The sequence below is a fragment of the Ochotona curzoniae genome, unplaced genomic scaffold (assembly GCF_017591425.1).
Source record: "Ochotona curzoniae isolate NIBS_2020 unplaced genomic scaffold, NIBS_Ocur_1.0 scaffold_4683, whole genome shotgun sequence".
Taxonomy (NCBI): domain Eukaryota; kingdom Metazoa; phylum Chordata; class Mammalia; order Lagomorpha; family Ochotonidae; genus Ochotona; species Ochotona curzoniae.
Genome location: NW_024467121.1, coordinates 29,311,204 through 29,339,202, shown reverse-complemented (window position 1 = coordinate 29,339,202; position 27,999 = coordinate 29,311,204). Strand labels below are relative to the sequence as shown.

Here is a 27,999-nt window from a genome sequence, read left to right as displayed (position 1 = left end):
AGGACGGCCCAAAGCTTTGGGACCCTGCACCCGCGTGGGAGACCCGGAAGAGGCTCCTGGCTTCGGATCAGCATAGCATTGGCCATTGTGCTCACTTGGGGAGTGAATCATAGGATGGAAGATCTTCCTCTCTGTCTCTCCTCTCTGTATATCCGCCTTTCCAATAAAAATAAAGTAAATCTTAAAAAAAAAAAAGACCCTATGCTACTCGGAAATGGAGAGGGAGAGCAGAGAAATCTTCCATCTCTTTAGAATGTGAGAGGAAGACGTGAAGTATAACCTATCAGGAACATAACAGGCAACAGACAACAGATTCAAATCAGCATTAGACAATAGTAAAACTACAAAGATATACAGGTGGAATCAAGAGCGATCCTTGCAACTTCTTAACAGGAGATCATATGCACAAAGTAGGGGGGAACCCAGGGTGGAGTAGGTGGACAGGAGGAGGTTTGTATCCCAACCCTGGGGACTCCCAGATCCTCACCAAGGACTTTCAGTATGGGCACCAAGGACTACATCCCAACTGCCAAGAAGACCATGGGGAACTGGAATGTCTTCAGAGGCCAAGAACTCTGAGGTCATCCACCCCCATTTGGATCTACCACATGGAATGGAAGAAGCCCAAACCCTTGCAGGATCCAAGATCATCGGAACAGTAAGCTTCCTTCAGGACTAGGGAGAGAGCTTTCTCTGGTCCTCACTTAGTTCCAACTTTGGTTCCCCACCCTCTCTTGCAGTGACCATCAGGGTTGCTCCGAAGCCCCCCACCCCAAAACACACGCACACACATGCACGTACACACACAAATGGGAATAGACAGACAGAGAACAACAAGGAAAGCTTGGAACCAGACAGGAAATGGTCAGCATGGACTCACACATGCCTTACTAGGTAGGACACAAAGATTAGTTACTCCTTACTAAGGTATTGAAGATTTCTCTGCACACCCCTCCCAAAACTGTTCTGCCCTTCAACTGTTGACATATGCCTTGTTAGTTATAAGCCAATTTAGACTATTCCAAAATCTGCCAAGTTCAGCAAAATTAATCTTCAACACTATAAACTGCTGAATGTTAAAATGAAAATAGTCACGAGACAGCTGAATAGTACCCTGTAGCCATTTCAAGGTGTATAGCAGCTGGTTCTGTGTATAAACCAAAATTTAAATGTCAATGAAGTAGTCAGAGGATGTGGTTAAGAACTTTGCATTTTTTAACATATTTGTTACTCAATATCATGTCAGTTAATTCCATAATGTTGTAAATTGATGTTGATGTTATGTTGTGGCTTTTAATTGATCGGGATGATATTCTGCCAGCTCTGCTTTCAGACCAGAGATAGTCTCCCCAAGAAACCTTTGAATTTGTCTGGATAATAAGATGCTGAACTCTATGCTTGCAATGAAAGACTCTTAACTGAACTTGAACTGTAATACTGCATCAAGGTGGAGGAATCCACCATGGGGGGAGGGTTGGGGGAATCCCAGAGCCTATGAGACAGTGTCACATAATGCAATGTAATAAAAAAAAAAGTTGTAGCAGAACATAAGTTACATAAAATTTGCTTCTGAATTCAGTAAGTGGTTCTGTAAGCATATGTCCTAATTCAGCAATGCTCATGGAACGCCCAGTTCCCCCTCCCCTTTCCCCTCCTGTGGCTCTTGCCCGCCACTGCACCCCTTTACATGTCACTGAATTTGCCTGTCCCAGGAACCCCAGGGAAGTGGGATCCAAAGGCAGTTCTCTGTTTGCAATTGGATTATTGAACTCTGTGCACTACCCTCAAGGGTCCTCTGTGTCAGTGGTGCCACAACTTCCTTTCATAGGGCAGTCGCCCAGTGTGTGCATGAAGCACTTTGTGTGCAGGTTGTTTCCAGCATCTGGCTGTCAGGAGTAAGGAAGGCTGCTGTGTGCGAACTTGAACACGCACCAGAGCGCTCTAGATCGGGGAGCACGAAGGTCGTTCCCAAAGCAAAGGAGGTGCTGGATTGCATTCAGCATCGTGATGGTCTGGCTCTGCTTTCTGTGTTCCCCTCATATCATAATGTGTGGATTCTTTGAGTGAGTAGCTGGTGGGAGCAGGGAGATAGGGTGGTAGGGAGGCTGGAACTGCGCATGCTCCCTGGGACCTGCCTTGAGACACGCTTGGGAGTGCCAAAATAATGTGGACATGGCTGGGGTTGATCTAGATGGCAGGAGGAGGATAGATAGGTTTTGACCTATTCCCATGATGGGAAACTGAATGTTCTAGAGCTGCAAATGCCAAATGTAGAGGGAGAGGAAGGCACGTTGTAGAGCACTCAATAGAGAATGCCATCTGTGTCAAGTTGTATACTCTACAAAAAGTGCAGGAATGTTTAGGAGTTCGGAACTATGTAGCAAAAGTAATAAGAAAAACTTAAGATTAAACAAGCACCAGCGCCTCTGTGGCGTGGGGGAGGTGAGGGCTCTGTTACGGAGAGGGCACAAGGACTTCAGTTCTTCTCTTTGTTCTTCCTCCTCCTATTTTGGCAGTGATGTCTTTCTTGATATGGGTAGTGGGGATTGGAGTTGGCATATTGTTTTTGCTGTTTTTCTATTCGTCTGAAATGCCTTCTACTTTTTGTGAGGGCCAGGACACAGCCTGGGTGCTCATGTGTCCCTGTAAACTCTTGTTTCTCACGCAGCCAGCTGAGCAAGTTGCAAGAAGTTTGTCTGAATCGTCATACAGTCAGCTGTGCCGGTGACGAAGGAGTAATCGCCAAAACATGTCCCAGTATCCTTTTTACTGACACTCTGGTGCTGGACTTTGAGCCTTGCACCTGTGCTGGCCACCCTACCCACGTCCATTCTACTCCCCTCCCTTCCTAACAGCCACTCTGTGATGAGGGTTTTCTGCCACATGGTGCTTTTATGCCCCAAATGAGAAATATAGGAGGTCTCTGCTTGACAGTTGATGCTGAAGGTAGCTTAGCTGCTCCTGATGGGTTTGATCTTCAGGAAAGATACCAGATGAGCAAGATGCCCTGAGGAAATCAAAGCAAACCTTTCCTAGTCTGTGTGCCTGAGGGGCCATCCCCACAGGCAACAGCCTGGAGATCTTTCCCCAGCACAGGATGGCTGCTGTCTGAGTGGGTGAGGCAAGCAGTGGCAGTGAGGGAGGGTGAGAAAGGAGGTGTGGGAGAGCCCTGCTGAGGAGCACAGTGAATGCTGGTCTGTTCCGACCAGAGACAGCACCCACGGTGGTTGCTGAGCGGTCACTCAGGCTGTCAGCACTCCTCACACGTGCTCTTCTAGCAGTTCGTAGGGCCCTCACCTATGTGACAGGAAGTAGGAGTGAGTGCAGAATGATTGGACATCAACCCTCTGGAGCAGCCTGCTGAGCCACTCAGTGGGACTGATGGACAGAAGCAGGGCCGAAAGCACCACAGCCTGCAGAACGGACGTCAGGAGTTCGGGCTGTCAGCCTGCAGTGAGCCTGGAGCTGCAGCGCAGGAACGGTCACGTTGACTGCCCGCCCCCACCCCAGGCCACAGGGCAGCTGTGTTGCCACAGTGAGATGGGAGGAGCCCAGGGACCTGGGCAACCTGTGCTGTGTTCATTTCTTGGGCAGTCGGCACCTGCGGCTCCTGCTTGGTCCCCTTTTGTATGTGGCATGTTTGGATGGTTGGTTGTTTTCTTGTGACTGTCACAGCTCAAAGCCCGACTTTTCCTTGCCACTTTCCTCTGGCAGTAGTAGGCTGTGCAGGCGTTAGGGCACAGGGCATCCCATGGTTGTGGGTGACTGCTAGCCCGGGTTTTTTGGCTGTCTTTTCCGTGCTGCACCTGGGCCCCCCATTAGGTCACCCTGAGATCAGGGCTTGGGGAGCGTATCCTTGGCCACTGCAGGCCTGTGAGAGCAGTAGGTAGAACTGTGTAGGTACCTGTATTGCCACTGGGAATGTAACTATCCAAAAATAAAGAACTATTCTTAGCTCCTGAGCCGTAATGGCCCAGGCAGCTGCTGGCTGGATCGGGGCCCAGGCCCAGCCAGCCAACCAGGCTTTGCATCGTCTGGCCCTTGCATGTGTGCTGCCTTCCTCTGTTCCCCAGCCACAAACATAGTTTTCCTGATTGGTCCCTGCCCCAGATGGTTTTCTCTCGAGCTAGTGCTTGGGCAGGATACTGCTGGCTTTTTGGAGCAAACAAAAACCATAAGCAAACCAAACCTTTTCCCTTTGTTTCAGACATGGCTGGTGACACTAGGTCACGGTAAGGGTATAATTGAATGGCTATTGGGTTTTACTTCTCCCCACATTGTTAATTTGCACAGCGTTACCTGGCTTCCAGAGCACTCCCGCCCCACCAGGGGACAGCAGCATCATGCCTGGTTGTGGGGTGAGGAGGGTAGGGGCTGTGTTGTGACTGCTACTGGGGCTCAGGTCTCCCCCTGGCCTCTGCCCCCACCTGCTGGCCTGGGACTTCGCAGCACACACCCCTTCTCTGGCTGCACAGCCCCGGGATCCCCTGCAGCTCAGTCCCAGGGCCTTGGCTTCTCCTCCCAAGCGAGCCTCCCTTTCACACTCATCTCCCCAGCCCCTTTTGGGGTACCTGACGTGGGGTACCACGTCAAACCTAGCATGTTCCAGATGACATCCTCCAAAGCTGGCCATCCTGAAAGCTCTCAGTAATTGACAACTCCACTGCAAGGTCCCAAATAATGGAGTGATTTGGACTCCTCCTGTCCCTTCCCACATACAGGCGATCCGCATGTGCTCTACCGGCAGGCTGGGGAGTCCCGCTGAACCGCCTCGCTCCCCTGCAGTCTGTTGCCCAGTGTGCCCTCAACGTTTAGCGTTTGACCCTACACGTCTGGTGGCTGCCATATCTACAGACTGGCCAGGATGGTGAAGTGGTCCTCCGGGCCTTCCTCCCCCGGAGTGGTGGTTGATCCTGTTGCTGTCAACATTGTGCTTCCTGTTAGTTCCCTGTCCTGGGACAGCAGGGGCCATACAAACTGGTTCCTTGGCACTGCGGGTTGCTTGAATGAATGTGCACCCAAGCTAACCTGTGGTGCCTGCCCGGAGGATGCTCTTCCTTTAGTAATGATATGCATTGGGCACAGGGCATGTGCTGGGTGTGAGGACTGTGGGTGCCAAGCTGTACGGAGAGCACGGCCCAGGGGCACACTTGAGGTGTCTGTTCTTTCCTGTTTTGTTGAGTAATGCTAACAATTTACCTGTGACTTTGGTTCTTACTCATTTGATGATAGATTTTTGCCTCACATTTTGAGCATATGACAAAAAACCTTTTAGTTTTTGAGTGAACAGTTGCATAAGAGATTAAAAAGTGCTGTATGTTCATGAAAAAAATTCCAAGCAAAAGGAAGGCAAAGGGTACGAAGTGAAAACTGAATTCTAGAGCGTGGAATCTTTAAGATGTAGCTGCTTTTATATCAGTTCCATGATTCTTTTAATTGCTGTTTCTTAACGTGCTTGTAGATATTAAAACACTAGATTTATCAGAAAACTTGCTGTCGTCTTGGGAGGAGGTGACACGCATTGCGGATCAGCTCCAACATCTGAATGTTCTCATTCTCAGGTACAGACTCCAGCCTGTCACACCCCTTGCTATTCCCGGCGTCTCCCGGCATGCCCGTTACACGCCCTGCTATTCCCGGGGTCTCCTGGACTGCCCATCACATGCCATAACATTCCTGGTGTTTCTGGGGGAACAAGATAGGGAAGAGGCTGGAGAGAAAGCTGCCAGCTGGCAGATGTCCTAATGCAGGTTTGCAATACTGGATTCACCTGATAGTAACCAGCTGCCAGGCAGCAATCCTCAGGAAGTTTCCCTGCTGTGATAGGGTGGGCAGTAAGGTGAGGTAAGTTGACAAATTGAGCTAGATGATCTTCATACTTCTTGTATGTAAGCCTGACCATGAGAAAATGGAACAATGGGAGAGGTGACACATAGCCGGGGAGAAGGACAGGGGAGGGATATTTGTAAAAGAGCTGGTCTATTTGGAAGCTGCTAGTATTTAATTGCATTAGGATTGAATCATTTCATCGGCCTTCCTAAACTGAGGATGATTAGTTTTAGTTTTTTTTTCTTAATTTTGAAGAATTTTTTAATCTTAATTTTAGATTTACAGAGGGAGGCTTCACTCCCCAAGTGGCTGCAATAGCCAGAGTTGACTGTATCCAAACCCAGGAGCTTCTTTTGAGTCTCGCATCTGGATGGTGGGGTCCAAGCATCTTCCACTGCTTTCCAGGAATGTTAGTGGAGAGTTGGATCAGAAATGGAGCAGCCAGGATTCCAATTAATGCCTATTTAGGATGCTGACACTGCAGGCAGAGGTTTAACCTACAACATGACAGCAGCCCCCAATTTTTTGTTTTTGGTTTTAAGATTTATTTTTATTAGAAAGGCAGATTTACAGAGGAAAGGAGAAACAAAAATCTTTCTCCTGATTCACTCCTTAGGTGGCTGCAACAGCCAGAGCTAAGGTAATTTGAAGCCAGGAGCCTCTTCCAGGTGTCCCCTGCAGTTCAGGGTCCCAAGGCTTTGGGCCAACCTCATCTGCTTTCCCAGGCCACAAGCAGGGAGCTGGATGGGATGTGGTACCACTGGCACACAAACGGGCACCCATATGGGATCTCAGCTCGTGCAGGGCTGAGGATTAGCCATTGTGACAGGCCCCAGCCCCACTTTTCATGTTTCCATTTCAGAACCTAATTTTCCAGGGGCTGAGCCATGCCCTTCATATTTGAGCCGTCATTATGTATCCAGGTCAGTGGTGTTTGGGGAAGGCAGGTAGCCAAGCCTGAATTAGTTGTGCCTCAAGCAGGGGAAATGGGTATAACACTTGACCTGGGGACCTCTCCTGTTCTGGATATATGAGTAATGCTTTTTAATGAGTCGGTCAAGATAGAGTGCTTCTGGAGAGTGGGCTCTCAGGCAGAACTCCTGAGGGTCATGACTTCCTCCACTCTCAGCCCTTAGCAGAAGGGCAGGCTGGTAGGTAACTTGGAGCTCCCCACCCCCATCACTGACATCTGAGGGCGGACTTGGTTTTGCAAAGTCCAGAGCTGTGTCCCATGGAGCAGGGAGCTAACGTGACTAATGAAGCCTGCAGCCTCCCCCCGCCGGCTGCCAGCCCTGCTAACACCTCGCGCTGCCTGTCGGATACCCAGAAGTTGTGAGTTGCACATCCTAAACATCAGGTGGCCTGGACTCGTCTCGGTTTTACTAATTACTGTGAGGTCCCAACAAGCTCAGCCCCTCCGCTTCAGTCCCAGGTCGCTGCTGGCCAGCCCTGTCGGTGCTGGGCTTACCGTGTCGTCTTTTTCCTTCACAGCAAAAACAAACTCAGATTCCCTTCGGACTCACCGTCTCTAACGGGGACATTTTCGACGCTGAAGGTTTTAGTCCTTAACCAAACAGAAATAACATGGGCTGAGGTAATCCATGTTTCTTTGCCTTATTACACAATTGAAAGTTTTAGATTTAAGAATGAAGGACAATTGTGTTAAACTTACAAAGAGGAACTAAGTCATTGCTGTTAAACAGAATTTTACATTTAGGGATTCATATTCCCATTCTCTCTTTGCTTTTTCTGGTGTCTTAGCGCCCCATTGGTGTGCAGTGGGCCTGCGCCGGGCGCTAACAGCCCTTGTGCAGTTTCCTGAGCTCCGGCTCCCCGAGCTCCCCTGCAGACTGTTCCAGGCAAGGGCCAAAAAGCAGGATTCTCGCATCCATTCCTTGTCTGAAGTTCAGCTCCTAGAAGCCATTGTTTTCAGCAGAGCTCAAAGTGGATGAGTAGGTGATTGACCAGTGGCACTGGGCACCTCTGGCACACCTATTTCTCAAGGGGGTTAGTGAATCCCCCTGTTCAAGCGAAGTCTATTCCCAGCTCATGAATGAAATGCCAGAGGCAGCTCTGCCCTCTTGCATGACTGCAGCCGTGGCACTCCCTGCCTCAGCTCCTTCCTTGGGAGACACCATCTACCCCTGCAGGTGCAGAGTCAGCCTCTGGACAGAAAGGGCACTTAGTTGGTGCAGAGGGCAGGAACACGACGTGCATTCAGAGCTGTTGAGAAATCCTTTCTGTCTGGTCCGTTCTTTACACATCCGGGCTGCAGGTGAGAAATGACAGGTGCTTGCCGTCAGTCTCCTTCCTCTGGCCGAGCCGGCTCCTGTGATCAGTCAGTCTCTCCCGGTCACGCCCGACACCCACCTTGGTGCGTCTGTGTTGCGTGCACGTGGGCCTGGGACGTTGTCATCTCTCTCCCATCCCCATACCACACTGGGCCTGTGTGGAGTCTGTATTGAGGTGCCCTGTTTCTGCATCAGTAACTAACGTGTGGTGCCGGGGGAGGGACGGTCAGTGGAGGCTGCTGCCTGCCCCCCTGATTCAAGATTGTCCTCCAGGTGCTGGCATGTGCCGCCGGGTGGCCCGTCCTTGAGGAGCTGAGTCTGAAGTCAGACGGGATCTTCATTTCAGAAAGGTAACAAGGCTTGACTTACATCTAGTCATCTGGAATAAATACATGGTTCAGTATTATGGAAATGTTCGTTTTTTGAAGGTCTGCAAATAACTTGTGCTTCTACCTCAGATGTCAACTAAAATGTCACTGGTGGGTTTGAATTGAGGGAAACTCATTAAAGCCCTGAGTTATATACACACACAGTCATGAGTTTTTTGTTTTGCATAAATATTTTTCATTTGCCAAATGGAAGCTCTACAGACTGATGTAGGGATTAAATAATGTCATTAATTATCTGTTTAAGGCTAGTGTTCAGTTAAGCCAATGTGTGGCTGCCTTATCTCCTTTCATTAGTATCACTGAATTACTATGTGAAGTGAACTTAACATGGGCAAATTTACAGCAAGTTATCAAAGGATTCAGTTTAATAAACTTAGGCAGAATTTTATTCACTATAAAGGCACATGCAGGTATCAAACATTTTATAATTTGGAGGTATAGACTCACATTCAGATTCACATGCAGTTGTAAGAAGTATTAGGGATTAAAAAAGTAATAATAGGGATCTTCTGTACCCCTTACCCTGTTTCCCCACTGGGAACAGTTTGCAAATCTGGTCTAGTGTCATGGTCAGGACAGTGTCACGGCTATAGTCAGGAACATTCCCATCACACCACCAGGATGCCCCAGGTTGTCCTGTAGGCAGATCTACTTGCCTCCCACCCCCACATCTTATCACACCAAACACCAGTGCTGGACGACTGTGATCTGGAGATGATTAAGGGGTGATTCAAGCTGAAAACATTTATTTTCCATACAGGCCGACCAATGTTCTACAGACACTCAAGTTGCTAGACCTTTCCTGTAATCAGCCAATTGATGAGGATCAGCTGTTTCTGATAGCACATCTGCCCAGGTAAAAATGCCTTTTATGTTAGTCTTAGTCGATTTTCAGGGAATGAATTTTCATGGGATTATACACACACACTCATTATATGTATGGGTTAACAATGATGAAAAATTCCTAAATTTCCTTTGGGGAATTTTTCTTTGGATTAATTTAGAGACTACTTGGGACCCATGTACAATGCAGAGTCTGCCTGTACCAGCTAACTGGAAGAATGAATGCTGTGACCCTGGTGAAAATGCCAAAGGGAAGTAAGACTGGGACTGTCCTGAGACCCCTTGGCACTTGGTGCAGCAACACTCCCCGTAGCTGTTAGAGAGAGGACTGTGGAATCACCTGGATGTTGTCTGTCTGCATTTCCAAACATGGACTTTGTGGCTCCTATGCATTCCTGGAAAGACGGAAAAACAGGGTATAGGAAAAACAGAAACAGAAAAACCTGCAAAGCTAGTCTGGTTGATAAGCCTACAGTGGTTTATAATGTTCTGTGTAGTAAAATTTAACATTTTGAATTTCAGGTTAGAAAAACTAAACCTCTCCAACACTGGAATTTCCTCCATCCATTTTCCAGATGCTGAAATTGGTATATGAGATTGCTAAAGTTTCCTTCTCCCATACTTGAGCTATTTCTTTCACTTTGACTGTGTAACTCAATTCTTCCTTTTCTAGGATGCAAAACGTCAATGTTCCCGTCCTTGCAGTATCTTATAGTAAATGACAACCCGATATCACAAGTAAGAGCGTCTTCAGCATGCAGAGTCTAGTACTGCTTATGTCCGCTCTCATGGTGGGGCTGGTGGGTTCCTTTAGTTAATCACAGTGAAACTCCTCTTAGAGGTCAAATTCCTCTTAGGAAGTGGGCATGATGCACATCAAGTCTGCCCCGAAACGGCACAGTTGCAGAGCTGGTGCGGTGCACAGGACGTGACAGGATTCCTGGCCTTGGGATCAGAACTCGGGCCTTGGCTTTTCTGTCTCCACTTCAGATCCCTGACAGTGTAGCCTGCAGCGTGGCGCCTTCCTTCTCTTTCCATTTGTGGGTTTCAGTGGTCATTTATCAATGAGCTGGATAAGCTGCAGAGTCTGCACACCTTGTCCTGCATGAGAATTCCCGTGGCTGGTGTCCCAGACAGCAAAACCGCACAGACGGCCCGGCAGTTCATCATCGCCAAGATTGGCCAGCTGAAGATACTCAACAGACAGGAGGTGAGCGCCTGCCTCGGGTGGGGTCCCTTTCAGATTGACAAATAGGTGATCACAAACTCGGAAAGGAGTTATACCTGAGTGTCGCAGAGGGCCTGCACTTTGTTTTGGGAAGGTAGGATGTGATCCTAGTGCCTTTGGGTAACAGTTGTGTTCTGACTCCCAGGGGCCCAGGCATTACTTGTGAGATTCCTGCAGAGCAAACCTGCTGTTCTGCCCTGCCCGGCCTCGTACCTTAGGCAGTGCAAGGCTGGTTGGCCGCTTCTTCCTGGTCTGTGGGACCATGTAGGGAAAGACCAGAGCAGTATTCCCCTTCTCTGCTTCCCAGCCACTCTCTCCTGCCTGGCCAGCACCCTTGTGCCACCCAGAGTGAGCCAGCTTCTCCTGGGTGGGGACTCCAGGCTGGTGCTAGAGAGGTGACCTGAGGCAACTGGCCTTGTCCTGGAACTGGCTCAAGGGCAGGCACTCCCAGGAAAAGAGGTTGAAGATTGGAATTCGTTCCCTCTTACTTGCTGCATGTCAAGTGACTAGAAAACAGACTTGCCTGAATCTCACCTGCACCTAGATTGAACCAAGGGAAAGGCGTGGAGCCGAGCTGGATTACCGAAAAGCCTTTGGCAATGACTGGAAAAAGGCTGGTGGCCATCAGGATCCGGACAGAAACAGACCGAGCAGAGACTTCATCGCAGCCCACCCCCGATACCAGCTTCTCTGCCTTAGTATGTACCTGGAAGCGAGCGAGGGCCTGGCTCCAGCAGCTGCCTGTGGGCTGGGCCAGGTGCTCCTGGGGCACTGGGGGAGGTTCTGGATGTTGCTTCTGTTTCTCTTTCTTGGCATGATGTGCTCTCACCTAAATGACCTCTAGGCCCCTTTGTGCACACAGATGAGCAGGAAGACGGCATAGGTCCCCCAGAGGGAAAGACGAGCTGTTGGTGAAGGGAAAGCACCCCTTAAATAGAAGTCACTCTCCTGTCACCTGTTCACCAGAGAGGCCAGGCTGCAGGCAGTGGGTCCTGCTCTGCACTCAGCTAGGGAGGAAGCAGTCCAGGACCTTGTTTCAAAAGCCCAAGGATTCACTAAGACACAGGAAAGTTGTGGAGCCCGTAGTTCTGCCTAAGCTCTGTCCTGAGGGCGTGCTTGGTATGCAGGGTGGTTAAGCACTCAGAAATCTTTGTCCATAATGTACTTTCCATTTTGTTTTGACTTCATTATCATTCTATATTTTGCTTTTATGTGATTTTCTTCTCTTATGTATTTCCTAATGCGGGAAGCTCACTGCATAAATGCTTCAGGCTGGAACATTATATTTGAGGAAGAAAAGCTGCCTAAGGGAATTGCTTTCAAATTACACCATTAGCTGGCCCAATTTCCTGGCCACTTTAGGTGAATTCGGAATCCTGTGGGGGGTAGGGGTGCTGCAGCAGTGGGCAGGTGTGTTTCACTAAGAATGCCAAGGATGGGAGCAGCTAGGCGGGGGTTTGCAAAGAAAATCTGACCCCATCCGAGGCTGCTTTTCTGCAGTTTTATATTGTGCCATTCTGACGTGCTGAATTGTTGGGACACGGAGAATCCTTCAGTGTGTCCATCCTGTGTGTCCTACCTATCCTGTAGCCACCTAAGTCACTGTCAGCCTGTCAGGGTGCCTGTATTCAAATAAGCCTTATTTAATAATGGTCCCAAAGCACAAGTGGAGTGATGCCAGCAACTCAGATATGCTAAAGAGAAGCTGTGGAGTGCTCCCACTGAGATGAAAGTACATTGTGAGTGACCACATTCATGTGATTTTTATTATATTGTAATTGCTGTACTAATCTGTGATTTGGAAGTTACATTAGCTTAGGAAATAGCATGGTATATCTAAGTTTTGGTACTCTGGGGTATTTCAAAAGGTTCAGGGAAAATGGAATGAAAAAAGTTACAAGTTTACTATGGTATAAGCTATTCTACAATACATGAAAAAATGTGTATCACGAACTATCCATGCATTTCAAAAACATTTTTTGCTACCAAAATAAACTTAGCTTGTTATTCCATTTTCCATGAGCTTTTGCAAGGCGCTTTGCGTCTGTAATTGCCAGCATTCTCAGGGGCTCAGGTAAACAGACAGGCTGTTGTCCCACTCCCCGTACCCTCTCAGGTAGAGGCTGCCCTGCAGGAGGGGGTCAGTGTGCCCTGGGGTCCGGGACCCCAGCCTGGGACTGCAGGATCTGCTGAGACAGGTCTGAGGACTCGTTTCCCAGAAACTAAGGTGAGAGGGAGCAGACGTCTGCAGGGTCTGGAAGCAGAGCCGTGCACTGCTAATTGGAGTCAGGACCCTGTCGAACTGACAAGAAGGTGGCACACAAGTGACAGAGGGGTGGGTATGCCCAAACGACTGCGTAGAAGGAAACGGATCGCAGCTTAGCGTGTGTGCAGTCACTCCATGTGTCCTGGGAGGAAAAGGGCTCTGCCAACACCTCGCTGTAGGCCTTGGTCCTTGCCAGGCACTGGGTTTACCATCATTCCCTTTTCATTTCTTGTCAGAGTACGGTGCGCCTGAAGATGAGGAATTCCAAACACAACAACCGTTTGTGCTCAAAAAACAGCTGCTAAGTAAGAGTCCCAAATGCAGTACAGCTCACTTGTGTTAGAGTCCTCAGGCACTAATGCAGACAGCAATGGGGACAGATGTTTCTCTCACGTTTGTGCCTGGGGTTTGAGAGAATTCTAAAACATTGAATGTGAATTCACTGGATGGTTCGGCAGCTCCCGAGCGTTAAGCCCAGTGGTGGGCCAGGATGGGAGGTATCTGAGTAATGCCCTGAGCTGTGATGTGGACACCCAGCTCCGTGTGCAGAGAGGCTGAGGGGAAAAGGAGAGCTGCGCGATGGTGGTCCATGCATTTGTGGTTGCTGGGATTCAGGAGACTATTTCTAGAAGGAACTTTCAAATCAGATCTGTTTGTTAGGAGTGAGTCAAAATATACTGAATAGCTAGCTTTATCATCAACTTGTATGGCTAATATAAACATTTGTAGATGTTAATTACCCTTTTTTCTTTAAAGCACTGAAGATAAAATATCTGAATGAAGTGGGTCAGCAAGTCCTAGAGAAGCAACTGCCAGGTAAGGGCGAACCCATGTTCCCTTTGTGCGCTTGGGAAAGAAGCACCAGCCGAGGCCCGAGTAGAAGGGAATAAAAACATCCAATTCTTGCAGTGTGGGCTGCAGAACTGAGGAGTTCTCATTAGCTCAATCTGTTTTAGAATTCTGTACTTCCTGAAAAAACGGAATGATTTATTTTGTTGCAAAATTTTCTGAAATTCATGCACTGCTTTTTCATGACACACAGTTTTTAGGAACTATGTGAAGGATTCTTGTTAAGATCACTCCCCTATCTTCCAAACTTTGGGGTCTCCCATAATTGTGTCAGCTTATTTATAAAATAGTTTAAGACCAGAAGCCCTTATAGATGGATCTGGCTTTGCAGAAGGTCAGCCTCTCAGCAATGCCCCATGCCCACTGCTGTTTGAGTCCTAACGGGGTTAGGGTTATTCCCCTCTTATTGTTACTTTGGGGTAAGGTTATTCTTCTCTTCCCTGCATAAAGGAGCAGGCAAGTCCTAGTGGCCCCAGGACACTGATGCCTTTCCTTGCATGCAGTCCTGGCTAGGGGTCCCAGCAGTCACCGCTCTCACATGCTCTTTTAATGGACTCACTGAAATAAGCTTCATAAATACTATAAAAGATCTGTTAGAACATTTGTTCTATTGGAACCAAATTGGTTATGTGGAAAATGCTTTGATGGAAGTAAATTAAATCAACATACTATACCTTCAGTTTCTTCTCCAAAGAAAAATTACATTTGAGTATGCCATGGTACTCTGAAATCCAAAGAATTAGTTGGCTCCTAAATAAATGCCGAAATACAAGCATGTTCAATGTGGAACAGTAAGGATGTGAGGACGAAATGAAATATAAATCAGCCTAAATGACCAGCAAATGATTAAGCCTTATGTGCTTGTCAGTGCAGTAAAATCACATTGATTTTTAAGTCAGATAGAGTAAGCTTATCTGATAGTGCTTAAGGAAGGCCGTGTCCTTCATCGGCTTTCTGAGAACCATCCAGTTCTCCATTACTTCTCCATTTTTATTTGCTAATTTATTCCTGGGATACTTGGCTCTTATATATAGTGAACTGACGATTTTCCCCCGTCAGTAAAGGCTTTCTTAGGGCAGATGACTTAAAGAGGGCCAGGACTCCTAGGTGACGTCACCGGCTTTAGGTGGCTTTGCATTTTTCCTTTCCCGTTTTCAGATTACGTGGAATATTCTCCTGAGAATGTTGTCCCTGAGCCTTCATTAGCTTTCCTTTGCAGGCTCAGAGGCCTGGTCAGGCCTGTGTAGGGACATGCTGCTGACTGTGGGTGGCAGCCCCTTCCCCTTCTTTCCTCCTGCATGATGCTTGAGTCTTTGCAGATTTGGTTACTTGTGTATCCATGCTCTATTTTCATGAACCTTTGAGTAGAACTATCAGAATTATCTCCAGAAATTCTATGTAATAATTACCACTGTAAGCTATTCAGAATCAGTTCTATATCCTACCTGTAAACAGCAGTAAACCGAGTAGTTGGGTTCTTATTTTCTTTTTTAAAGACTTATTTCAAGTCAGAAGGTCTGTCTCTCCTTTCTGTGTAATTTACCTAGTGGCTCCCTCCTGAGAAGGCCATAGCTGCCAGCCGTGGCCAGGAGCTTCATCTGATCTGCCATGTGGGCTAGCTGGCACTCCTTTTTCTGTGCCATGAGAGAGCTGGATCGGAAGTGGAGTTGCCAGGACATGAACCTGCACCCTCTGGGATGCTGGAGTTATAGGCAGTGGCTTTACTAGCTATGCCACAATATCAGTCCCATATGTTCTTAATTCTTAGGCAAAACATCATGCATATCAAATTAGCAAAAATAATGACTGGCATGAAAAACTGGTATTTCCTTTTTGTCAAGTCATATTAACTGCTCTGTAAGAAAGTAAATATTTACAGTGGGGGAATGGTTAGATAAACTCAGGTACAACCATACAGCATACTACCATGCATCAAGGAGAAAAGTCTTATATGTTATATTCAATACGGCTGCCACTAGCCTCAAGTGTCTGTTGATTTACTCATATAGCTTAGTTTGTAACTTTATTACAGAAGACAACCTCCAAAGGTTCATCTGGGGCCCTGTCACTCAGGTTAGGAGACTTGGCTAAGATAGCCAGGTTGAAGGCAGAAGCTCCTTCCATCTGGGGAGTGAATTAGGGTGGAAGAGCTCCGTGTCTCTTCCTCTTGAATTTTTTAAAAATTTATCTGAAAAATAGGCAGCTTTCATGAACTTTATATATATCCTCATAGAAATAAAGCCTGGAAATATACCCATTAAAACTTTACTTGCCTTTTTACCTTTCCACAATCAAGTTAATCATCAGTTTTCCTATTTTCTGAAGGTTAAAATAATCCTACACCACCATATTGCAAGTAGTACTTACATTATTCTATGCAAGCTGTCCTTTTCTTCTGCAGATCAAGTACAAGTTGGCAGATGCATTTATTTGAAAGGCAGATATTCTTGCAGCTGGCACTGTGGTGTAACAGGTTATGCCTTCATGGTCAGCATCTGCTGTGGACACCACTTCATGTCCCAGCTGTTGTGATACAGCCTCCTACTTGAGCCATCCTCCACTACTTTGTCCTTGGGGCCCTGCAACCACTTGGGGAGTGAACCAGTGGATGGAGGGTCTCGGTCTCTCCTCTCTGTAACTCTGCCTTTCAAAATAAATAAATGTTAAAAACAATTAGGTAGAAATCTTGGATCTCCCAAGTGGGTAGCTGGGGCCTGAATGTTCCATCTTCTGCCTTCCCAGTTACATGAGCAAGGAGGTGCAAGGGAAGCAGAGCAGCTAGGACTTGAACCATGGCTCAGATATGGACATGGCAGTGTGGCAAACAGCGGTTTGCTAACTTATGTATTCACAGCTAAAATTGTTATTAAAAACATAGATCTGTATCCAATATATAAACAAGAAAAAGCCAAGATTTTATTCTAAAATAAAGATAACATTTATTACAAGTTGCATAAAAACAGCTTTTAAAAAACGATAGAAAAATATGTTTGAATACATTTTTTTAGGAATACCACACTACTGTATTGCCATACCTCCAGCTAAAGCTTCAAAGAAATTATAGTTCTCATAATAAAAATAGCCAGTATTTACCACAACCATCTTTGGAAAGAGACTCAAAGCATTTTCTGAATAAACCAAAGCACCTACTCCTCCGCTTCCCTTCCCAGGCAGTCGCTTGTGTAACACAGACGTGGTAATCATTACGAATGAAGGGATCCTGCAGACCGCTTGGTCTACACTTTGATTTTATAGAGGACTGAGGGTCCTCGGGGCAGCTACTCCATGCGTTCCTTCAGCAATGAGGAAGTAACGAAAAAAGTTTAGAAAGAAAATTAATGATTTCATACCCTTGATTTTTCTGTGCTGCAATCACTACTTCTGGTTTATTCAGAGTAAAGACAAAACAAGCAGTATTAAAATGAGTGGTATGAAACCTCACTGTCAAAGAGCACTTGGGTCAGTTTCCCACAGCCTGTCAGGTGACTCAAGCTTGTCCCTATTTACCTGGTAAGGAGACAGCACGGCCACAGTTGTTAGCCCAGCCAGTGTGGTCATGTGAGCTTGTAGTGTAAGTACCTGTCATTCTGAGAGAACTGATGGGGTTTTTCTTTTTCTTGATAGACTCCATGACTATTCAGAAGGTGAAAGGACTGCTCTCACGTCTTTTCAAAGCTCCTGTGTCAGAACTTCAGCTGTCCTATGAAAGTACCAAAGTAAGTTCCTAAAGTAAAGCCCAGCCCCGCACACCTGACAAGCGATTTCAGGCTGCTCCTAACACTGTCGGATGGTCAAGGCAGATCTTGTGTCCATTAGTTGTATAGGGTGATCCGCGGGCCGGTTGTTTGGGGGGACATGGAGGATATGTATAACCATATAATGTGCTTTGTTAGATCTGCCATAATCACCCTGTCTCTCAACCTTTGCTCTAATTTTAGATGCCGGGCAGAGAAATTGAACTAGAAAATGACTTAAAGTCATTGCAGTTTTATTCTGTGGAAAGTGGAGATTGTCTATTAGTGCGACGGTAACACCAACAAATAAAATTGAGACTAAGCTGTATCATGATTAGGGTTCCCTGGAAATCAATGGCTTGGGAATGACAAAGGATGTATTTCTTATGGGGAGGAGACTTTGTATATAATAGTAATAATAAATGCTTTACGCCTTAAGAGCTTTCTGATCTTCATATTTAAAGTTCACCACTGTATTTCATTATGTGAAGATTTAAATACATAGTTAATGTCTGTGATAAAACCAACAATTAAATTATGGTCACTAACATGATTTGGTTGTTCCTGCTGGGAAATGTCCCATCCTCCACCAGGTGTAACATATGCTATTATCTCTTTTCTCAGCTTAAAAACCAATCACATGCTTTTCCCTACAGTTACAACTAAACTGAACACATGTAAATATAGGCAGTGACAGGAAAAATTCTTTCAAAGTGCCAATGATTTTGAAATATCTTTCCTGACGGCACCAAAAACCCTGAGAAGTACTTACTTTTTCTTATTCACAAAAATTTGTTTAAACTGTCATCTTTCGGGTTTGTTAAATGGCACAGATAGCTACCAATCTACTACATGGATGGGCCAGAACTTAGAATGCTATTGGTTCTTTTTCATGTTCAAACTGTACTTCAGAGACCCACACAATCTGACTAATTCCATCTCTCTCTCCAGCTCTGGTTTATGTGATCACAGGGCAGCTGCATTCTTTTTGGTTCATAATTATCTTTATGAAGCTCCTCTACCATTCATGCTAAAATTCTGCATATACTGAGATTTTCTGAACTAGGCCAAGTTTTAACCAAAAATGATAGGTAATCATTATTAATTATTACTAAATTAGCCATGATGCATTTAGAAATCTTTTTTATAAAATAATTTGGTACTTTTCCTAAGCATCTTCAAATATATGGTTTAAAAACTTCTTATAGCTACAGTATCCATTGGTTCTTACCAAGGTCATCCATGCAAACAGCATTACCACACTGGGTACAGGTGACAGGGCCAGCTCATGCTCTGCCCAGAAGCTGCGCACTCTACCACCCGACCAGGAGCCAGCCTCCACATAGCATTCGCCTACCACCACTTTCAACATGGTGGCATCAAGTCACTGCTATCTTGCGACACACAGGCAGGGGTCACCGCACGACTCCTTCCGTTCCCACAGTTCTGTCAGTTCCTGCGGCGAATACTGTGGAGAAGACAACATGCCTGTCTCGCAGGTCTTCTCACAGAGCCACAGGCTGTCCTGTTGGAAAGCAAGACAAGCTGACTTGAGAACTGGGCGCTGTCTGAACAGACACAGCGTGTACAGCTGCGGCTTTCCTGTGTCCTAACAGCTGCCAGGCATTTTAGGATGGTTCTGGGGTGACTGCCTTGGAGGAGTGCGGCTGGTCCCTCTTGTTTTTAGGGAAGGAGCAGCTCCATAATCCTATGGCTGTGGAATACAGAAATCACATGGTGCATGCACTAAGGGCAAGCAAATGGAATCCCTACGTGGAGAGTTTCATTAATACAGTAGTATTAACAGCTACTCCTATAATGCAATGTTTAGACTGTAATTAAAAAAAAAAACTTGGTACAAAGTCAGATATACAGAGAGGAGGAGAGACAGAGGGGATGATGATTCACTCCCCAAGTGACTGCAACGGCCGGTGCTTCGCCGATCCAAGGCCGGGAACCAGGAACCTCTTCCAGGTCTCCCACATGGGTGCAGGGTCCCAAAGCTTTGGGCCGTTCTCAACTGTTTTCCCAGGCCACAAGCAGGGAGCTGGAAGGGAAGTGGAGCTGCCAGGATTAGAACCGGTGCCCATATGGGATCCCGGCGCGTTCAAGGCGAGGACTTTAGCTGCTAGACCACACCGCCGGGCCCTCCAAGTGTTGTTAAGTATAAATATAACTGACCTATTGTACCCCTGTGAGGGCGGAATTATTTCCTTTTTACAAATGAGAAACTGAGGTTACATCATTTGCTTAAGTTCAGTGATGTCAAATGCTGGGCAGGATTATAGACCACTGAGGGCAAGAGCTCACCTACTAGGGTACTTTCTAGATTTCTGACATGGCATCTGTATCCAGATACACAGCAGACTACTTAGCAAGAAACCCATTCAATGAGAGACTGCAGCAATGTGGGATAGCCAGGTGGAAATACCAGTCCGAGTCCCAGCTACTTGGCTTCCAATCTGATAGTCACCCACGGGGGGGGCGGTGAAGGAATGGCTGTTATGTCCATTTAGGGAGTGAATTAGCAAAGGGAAGAGAAGGAAAAGATGAGCAAAGGGAAGGAAATGTGAAAGGTAGAGTTGGAAAGACACCATCTGCTCTTGACTCCCTAAATGGCTGTAATGGTTGGGGTGGAGCTGTGCCAACGTGAAGCTAGAAGCCTGGAACTCCGTCCGAGTCTCCCACATGGTAGCAGGGGCCCTGACATCAGGGAAACCCTCTGCTTTCCTAGCTACAGCAGGGAGAGTGTTGGAAGTGGAGCAGCCAGGACTCAGTCTCCTAAGATGCGGGTAGTGCAGGTGGTGGCTTAGCCTGCGTGCCACAAAGCAGACACCAAGAAAACCAGACACTGTATGAAGGGTTCTGCCTTCTCAGGCCTGCTGAATGGCACAGAAAGGCCTCCTCCGTGAGCATCTGTACCCATGCAAGCAGACAGTCATATTCTGCAGCCCCCAAACACCAAGTGAGACTCTAAAGCAATCAGAGAGTGGGGCTCTTGGGTGCACGGCAGGAAAAAACCACAAATTAAGAATACATTTTAGAAGTTGACATTGTCATATGGCAAATTAGGCTGCTGTCTGCAATGCCAGTATCCTGTGTGAGTTCTACTTGAGTCCCAGCTGAATCCTCACCTAGTTCCTTGCTAATGCACCTCTAAAAGCAATGGAAGCTGACTCTCATTAGGGCCTTGCCATCCACATGCAGACCTGGATGATGTCCAGGTTCCTGGTTTCTTCCTGGCCCAGCCCTGGCCACTGTAACCGTTTAGGGAGTGAATAAGCTGATGAAAGATCTCTCTCTGTAAATCTGCCTTTCAAATAACTTAAAAATACATTTTAAATACTCCTCTCCATTTACAAAGATGAGGTCATGATTTAAAGTCTCAATAGATAAGGAAACACAGATCCACAAACAATGGTCTGAAGGAACAGATGAGAGAAGCAAATTTGGCAAAACCTCAGATACCAGAACTCGGCAAGGGGACAGAGTGACCAAGGAACTGCACTGTCCAAGCCATCACACAGCCCCTGGGCCTGTGCCGTGCTCCTCCGGACCTGGTGTGCACTGAACTGGAGCCTCAGCTCCGGGAAGGGGACCTGCCCACAGGCCTGGCACGTTCCTTCTAAGCCCTCCCCTTAAGCAGCCACAGTGCAGCTTCCAGAGTCCAGAACTGAACAGAAACATGAGGCCCAAGGCAGCCAGCTCTGGATGCGCTTCCTCCAAGCTCCCACACGCCCTTTGCTCTCTACAGAAGCAACTTTTTTTTTTCCTGGCTCAACAGTTAGTGGGTTTTAAATGCTCTTACAATATTATATTTATTTATTTAGATAACAGACTGCTTTACAACCAGAAGCTCAAGCCAGCAGGTTCTATCATTTTCAAGATGCGAAGATTCTAATCTACGTAGATTCAATTACTGTTTAATGGTAAACCTTCCATTTCAGAACATTTCTTGAACTAAGAAGAATAGTGAGTGAGGGGCAGGCACTGGGCAGAGTGGTGAAGAGGTGTGTAGGCCATCCACATCCCCTCTCAGCTTCCTTGAGTTGGGGTCCCAGCCATCCACCTAGGGGACCTGCATGGATTCCTAGCCAAGCACTGGGTATTGCAGGGACTTGAGGATGAATCAGTCAATGGAAAGATCTCTTGGTCACTTAAAAGCATAATGATGGCAGATTTTCTATGACAGGCATGCAGGACTCTGAGCAGCTACTTCAGCATGTGGCCAGATGCCCACCCCCATTTCCTCAGCTCTCAGCCAGCGCCCTTCCTCACGCCTGCTTACCTGGTACCTTCTGGGTCCTATGGCAGCCATCCAGATGCCCATGCTGACATCTTCACCCTACACATTTTCCGTAAAGTTTAAAAGCAGAAGTTTACATGCTATTTCAGTTGTAAAGACAATGCCATAGCCATTCTCATAATAACAAAATCTTTCCATGGCTTTGTTTTGTTGTTATAAGAAATGCCAAATATGGATGAACACTCGTGCACAAAGTAAAAGCTATGGCCATTAACTTGAAACACCCACAGCACAAAACAAGAATACAGTCCACACTTCCCATGCACCTTCAACTTCAGAGTTTAGGCACTAATAGGATTACAGACACAGAGCTGTTTATCGGCACCACTGCTGCATCAGCAAGGAGGTACTAGTCTCCTTAGTCTTCTTCCTCAAGGACAGAAGCATTTGTATTCCTCTCGGGGACTGCACAGGTGAATAAGGCTTGAAAACCAGTCAGGAATAGATGGAAGCCAAGGGTTGAGGGCTGGCTACCCAAAGAGGGCTCCCACCCAGACGAGTGCCTCCCTAAGAAGCCGCCTCTGCTTTTGGGGATGGGACGTGGGTCTGGGGAAACTTGGGGTGATGAGTAAGTGCTTAGGGCAGAATGTTTGTTACCTGATAGGTCTTTAACCAGCCTGCGTTGCTTGCCAACCAGCCGACAATGTCCCTGGAGATGACGTACCCTGACCCACATGCAAAGGCAGGGTAGGCAGGACTTGGGTACTCCAACTCCTGCCACTTCCCAGTTCGGTCAACGGCCCAGTTCAACCTGAAACTGAGAGTCCACATGACGTGGCTACAAAGGCATATACTTGCAGAGGGTGAGATGAACAAGAAAACACATCTTAATTTCATAATCATCGATGCTGCACGGAATGATTCAGATTACTGTGTATTTTTAGTATATACCCAACAAACACCCAAACCACAGATTCCCCCCTCTCCAAGATCATGAATCCATATTCCTGAAGAAGCACAGAAAATGGTTTCAGAAATGTGCCACAAATGTATTCTAACATTGGACATTTCATATCTTAATCACCTTTTTCTTGTGACAAAGTAACTTGCACATTTCATTCTGTACTAATTACATTTTGTCAGGTATATGAGTGCCAATGGGTACTAAGGTTAACTTACTTTCCCCACCAAAAGTTGGGCCCATCCAGATTCTTCTGGGTGATTCTGTTAAACACTGCCTCTAAGTCTACGTAGCAGTCATCATCTGTCTTGAGCAACAAATCGAAGCTGATAGTGGCCACAGTCCTGTTGACAAAACAGGATGTGATGTCACCGAAGGGTCTGGGAAGTGATGAGAGATTCTCAGGGCTGCTAAATTTCACTGAGCCTTCTATATGAGCTTACTTCAAAAGCTTTGTGGAACATGGAATTAAAGCATCACAGAAAAAAATGTTGAAATCTGTGCTTAGTGTTTTCATAATATATATATACTTTCCATCTAAAAAAAAAAGAGATTGATTTATTTGAAAGAGTGAGAGAGGAAGTGACAGAGAGAGATCTTACATCCACAGGCACGCTCCCCAGATGCCACAACAACTAGGGCTGAGCCTGGTGGAAGCCAGGAGCCAGAAACTTCGCCCAGGTCTTCTAGGGGGCAGCAGGGGCCCACACACTATGCTATCTTACCCTGCCTTTCCCAGGCCAATCAGCAGGGAGCTGGATCAGAAGTGGAATAACTAGGACACGAAGCAGTACTCAAATGGGATATTGGTGCTGCAAACAGTAGCTTTACTCACTAAGTCACATCACTGGCACCCATTCCATGAACTTTCTCAAGACTCCTAATTCACCTGGAATTCCCCCCATCCTTTTTTTTTTTTTTTTGAGCCAATATCATGATCTTTTATTTTCCACAAACTTTTTTCCAAGTGCTTTTGCATTAGAGTCTCAGACTTGGAACTGGCGTGGTAGGTTAGCAAATTTTAATCTACCACTTGTAGCACTGGCATCCCATATGGGGACCTGTTCATGTCCTGGCTGCTCCACTTCCCATCCTGGCTTCAGATCAGCTTAGATCCTGCCTTTTGGCCATCTGAGGAGTGAACCAATGGACGTAAGATCTTTCTGTCTCTCCTTCTTTGTAATATCTGCCTCTCAAATAAAAATGAACAAATCTTTTAAAAAAAGGTTTGAATCAAGGCTGGCAGTTTTTAAATGGGTAGACAAGAGAATGGAAGTAGAAGGTAGAAACTCAGTTGAACAGAATTTAAATCAGTAACCCAGGCATAAATGAGTAAGTGGGTCATTTGGGAATCTGTATGAATACAACTGAGACCACTTCCAAACCCGCATTTTCAGTGAATGCGAGCTTGGCAACCAGGGGGTCCAGGAATGACTCAGCACATCCATTTTTTGCCTTGATTTTGACTAGTTCATGCTCTTCACACTGTGTCCTTGTCAGTGGAGGACACGAGCAGCGTTTGTAGATGTGTTCCCAAGGAGCCGGAGCACAACAGGTCACATGCCAGGGGTTCGGCAGTCTTGGACTTCTTTACTTTCCTTTCTGGTTTAATGTTGCTATTTCAAAATAACAAGATCAAGCAGTAAATAACACAGCAGTTTTAACCTACCAGCTATAGAAGTTGAGCAGTTTTGTGGGAACATTTCGGTAAGTGTCGACTACATCCACAAAAACGATATCATCATAGATGCTGCTCTCCTCCTTCAGTAAGGCATCTTCCTCGTGGAGATTTCTCAGGTGATCAATGAGTCTCCGAGGGCGAGAATGAAGGCTGCGCAACAGAGCATCGCCTTCTGCAAGGAAAGTGGAGAGTTACAGAAAAGTGCTTGCATTGCACACTTAAGACCCAGAATTTAAATGCACACTAAAGCTCTTTTTGCAAGAACAGTGTATCTGTTAGACATTTTAGGGAGGGAAGTGGGAATGCTCACACATGGCTAATGGGAAAGTGAACTGACACAGATGCTTTGCAGAGCAGCATGACAGCACCTGGCCTGAAGATGGCTGGAGGTGCCAGTCCCAGAGACAGCACTGTACATGGTCACATGGTATTCATGGCAGCGGGTTCGTAATACTGGAAACAGAATATGGGGGTGGTATGCAACCAACCTCAATGCTGACAGAAAATAGCCATACCATGGTAGAGTCTCCTAATAGTATACAATGTCTAACCTGACTGTGCATGTTAGAAGGAATGGTACCCAAAAAAATAACACCGAGTGAAAATTGCTAAGTGACAGTATACATGCTGTTATACTATTGATATTCCTTGTAAAATACAACTGTAAACTACTTAAGATATGCAAATATGTAGCATAACAGACAGTGTATACATAAATTTGAGGACAGTGCATTCGCCCCCTCCAAGGGAAACAGAGAATGGAGAACTAAAAGTGAAGGTTTCAACTCTACCTGCAATGTTTTATTTCTTAAAAAAAATTGTAAACAACTACCACAAAACTACCTTGTATTAATTCAGAGCAACTGGTACCTGGATGTGTTTTACAGCACTATTTTCTTCAAAGGAAATTTACTTATTACAATTTGTTTGCTCATTTGTGTGTTATGAGGTAGGGAGAGATCCCATCTGCTGGGTCACTTCCCAGATGCCCCTGACAGTCCAGAGATGGGTCGATCAAGTCCCCATGGGTGGTGGGAACCTTGCTACTCAGTTATCCCCGCTGCCGCTCAGGCTGTTAACAGGAATCCAGGAAGAGTGGAGAGAGGACTTCAACCCAGGCCCTGAGATGGGACACAGGCGTTCCAAGTGGCATTTTAACAAAAGACCCTTTCCCATTTCTGACATTAATAATAGAAACAATGATTAGTGTGACTTAAAGACATCTCTTGTAACTTGTGACGTATGCAGGAATTACTCCAGGATCCAGGAATTTAAGACAGCCATTTTTTCACTAGGGCAGAGTAAATCAGAATTTTCTTAGTGTCTCATTCATTAAAGGAGATCTCTGAAAACAGCCACTAATTACAGTATACTTGTCAATAAAATACAGCAGTGAGATAATTAACATGACCTGAAGACTTCCTACATAAACAGCTGCTGAGGCATGGGGGAAGACAGGAGAAAGTGGTGTGGCCCTCCACTCCTCACGCAAACTGCAAGTGAGGGGTGGAACCATTAGGATACCTGGACCTGAGGACCTTTAGGATACCTGACTTCTACTCTGCCACTATCTCAGTCACAGGACACATTACAGCATCCCAGTAACCCCGAGCTGCAACATCCTCATCCATCTGGGTAAATCAGTGGTTCTGAGGAATGCTTACTAAAACACAGGGCCCTGGGCCTCAAGCTAGAAGGCCCAGAAGGTCTGGGGTAGGGCCTAGGAAACTTTTTTTTTAACATTTTATTTTGTTTTATGATATAGTTCCATAGGTTTTGGGATTGCCTGTGCCTTTCCCCACGGTTCCTATGCCACCCGCCCCCACATGGATTTCCCCTCTAGTTTTACAATGGCTGTCCTTCATGAACAGTCCCAAGTCCATCCTGGTGGTGGTGAAGTGTTTCCCGACAATGTAGGCATGGGCACTGTCAGGGAGTCCATCATCTTACTGTTAGGAGACTTTTAATTCTTTCACTGGGAGTCCATCTCTGGTCTGTATGCAGAGATACTATGGCCTTATCCATGGATGTCCCTAGGCAGTAATTCCAGACCCCCCAAGACCGCCTGGCTCCACTGTCACTCTGACTACCCCCAAGCCCAGGATTCACCCACCGCTGTGCTGCGGTGGATGGGGAGTTAGGATCCCCAGCAGGAAGCCAGGCTTGGCATGGGTTCTCCCAGTCACAGCCATGTGGCTGGGAGACGCAGACACCCGCACCTCTGAGCAGACCTACCTGGACTCCACCCTATTTTTACTGGCTATCCCCATGAAGGTGAGTCAGAGACTATGCTTCCGGAAGCACAGTCACAAAGCAGGTCTCATCCCTTTAGACTCCTTACATTCTATTGTTAATATTCTTTCTTTAACAAAGGATACAGGTAAATCATTTAACACTTAAAGGGAAGTGTGACAAAATCACTTTAGCAGAAAAATAGTTGTCAACAGCATGAGAGAAGAAATTAAATATAAGCTTTTCAACGAATAAGCTAAACCTGAAATAAGAGTAAATACAGGGCCCGGCGCGGTGGCGCAAGTGGTTAAGGTCCTCGCCTTGCACGCCCAGGATCCCATATGGGCACCAGTTCTATCCCGGCAGCCCTGCTTCCCTTCCAGCTCCCTGCCTGTGGCCCGGGAAAGCAGTCAAGGACAGCCCAAAGCTTTGGCACCCTGCACCCGCGTGGGAGACCCGGAAGAGTCTCCTGGCTTCGGATCGGCATAGCATTGGCCGTTGTGCTCACTTGGGGAGTGAATCATCGGATGGAAGATCTTCCTCTCTGTCTCTCCTCTCTGTATATCCGCCTTTCCAATAAAAAAAAATAATAAAAATAAATCTTAAAAAACAAAAAGAGTAAATACAGCAGGAGTAAGAGAGGATGCTCACTCTAACCACTTCTCCACACACTCTACTGTATATTCTATCTAGGATGATTCCGTAAGAAAAAAACCCAAGGTATTCAAATTGCAAGCAGCAGCAAAACCATTTCTACGCAGGGCCATTATTCTACTGTAGCAGGTAACGCTAGTGCCTGTAGGGCCAGCATGCTATAAGGGTGCTGGTTCAAGTTCTGGCTGCTCCACTTGCGATCAGTTCCCTGCTAATGCGCCTTGGGAAGCAGAAGACAGCCCAAGTGCTTGGGACCCTGCCCCCAAGAGCTCCTGACTTCTAGACCCAGCCCTGGCCACAGAGGCCATTTGGAGAGTGAACCAATGGATGGAAGGTAACTCACCCTCTCTCCATTCCTTTCAAATAAAAAAACTCAACTCTATTTACAGAAGACATGATCACGTATAAAGAAAACCCCAAGGTACCCACAAAGCTATGAACTAACAAATGAGTTAAGCAAGGTTGCAGCATACAAGAGCAATATACAAAAATCATTTGCATTTCCATATAAAAATGAACAATCTAGAAAAGAAATTTAAAGAACAATTAAATTATAATGGAGTCAAAGTTAACAAATCATTAATTTATCTGAGAAGACATAAATGGAATATCATCCCATATTCATTGAAGGCAGAATTAGAGAGAAGGGAAGGAAGGAAAGATTTTGCATCTGAATGAGTACATCAAACTCAAACATTTGTCATCCCAATTGTTTAATTTCTTGTGTCAAGAGCATTTGAAATTTATTCTCAGTGACTTTCATATATTTTTAAAATATATTTACTGCGGTCCATGT

At 46.3% G+C, this 27,999-nt stretch overlaps 2 protein-coding genes across 5 annotated transcripts in view; one reads left to right on the top strand and one right to left on the bottom strand.

Annotated features, from left to right (window-relative positions):
- The window catches only part of TBCE (tubulin folding cofactor E), a 78,724-nt gene extending 60,468 nt beyond the window's left edge, over positions 1-18,256 (top strand). For 2 of the 4 annotated variants that reach the window (XM_040968234.1, XM_040968235.1), the window contains exons 5-17: positions 2,669-2,757; positions 5,462-5,561; positions 7,321-7,423; positions 8,394-8,470; positions 9,270-9,365; positions 9,875-9,939; positions 10,026-10,090; positions 10,404-10,562; positions 11,125-11,278; positions 13,083-13,151; positions 13,603-13,662; positions 17,320-17,411; positions 17,634-18,256. In XM_040968234.1, the coding sequence (XP_040824168.1) occupies positions 2,669-2,757; positions 5,462-5,561; positions 7,321-7,423; positions 8,394-8,470; positions 9,270-9,365; positions 9,875-9,939; positions 10,026-10,090; positions 10,404-10,562; positions 11,125-11,278; positions 13,083-13,151; positions 13,603-13,662; positions 17,320-17,411; positions 17,634-17,726 (1,222 nt within the window). In that variant the 3' untranslated portion in view covers positions 17,727-18,256. Of the gene's footprint in view, positions 1-2,668; positions 2,758-5,461; positions 5,562-7,320; positions 7,424-8,393; positions 8,471-9,269; positions 9,366-9,874; positions 9,940-10,025; positions 10,091-10,403; positions 10,563-11,124; positions 11,338-13,082; positions 13,152-13,602; positions 13,663-17,319 lie in introns of all 4 variants that reach the window. The other 2 variants (XR_005882518.1, XR_005882517.1) reach the window with 2 other exon arrangements.
- B3GALNT2 (beta-1,3-N-acetylgalactosaminyltransferase 2) overlaps positions 17,058-27,999 on the bottom strand; it is a 41,347-nt gene continuing 30,405 nt past the window's right edge. Inside the window, exons 8-12 of the mRNA XM_040968236.1 lie at positions 24,306-24,489; positions 22,855-22,980; positions 22,333-22,492; positions 21,718-21,774; positions 17,058-18,954 (exon numbers count right to left, since the gene is read on the bottom strand). Coding sequence (XP_040824170.1) covers positions 18,820-18,954; positions 21,718-21,774; positions 22,333-22,492; positions 22,855-22,980; positions 24,306-24,489 — 662 coding nt within the window. The 3' untranslated portion in view covers positions 17,058-18,819. The remainder of the gene's footprint in view (positions 18,955-21,717; positions 21,775-22,332; positions 22,493-22,854; positions 22,981-24,305; positions 24,490-27,999) is intronic.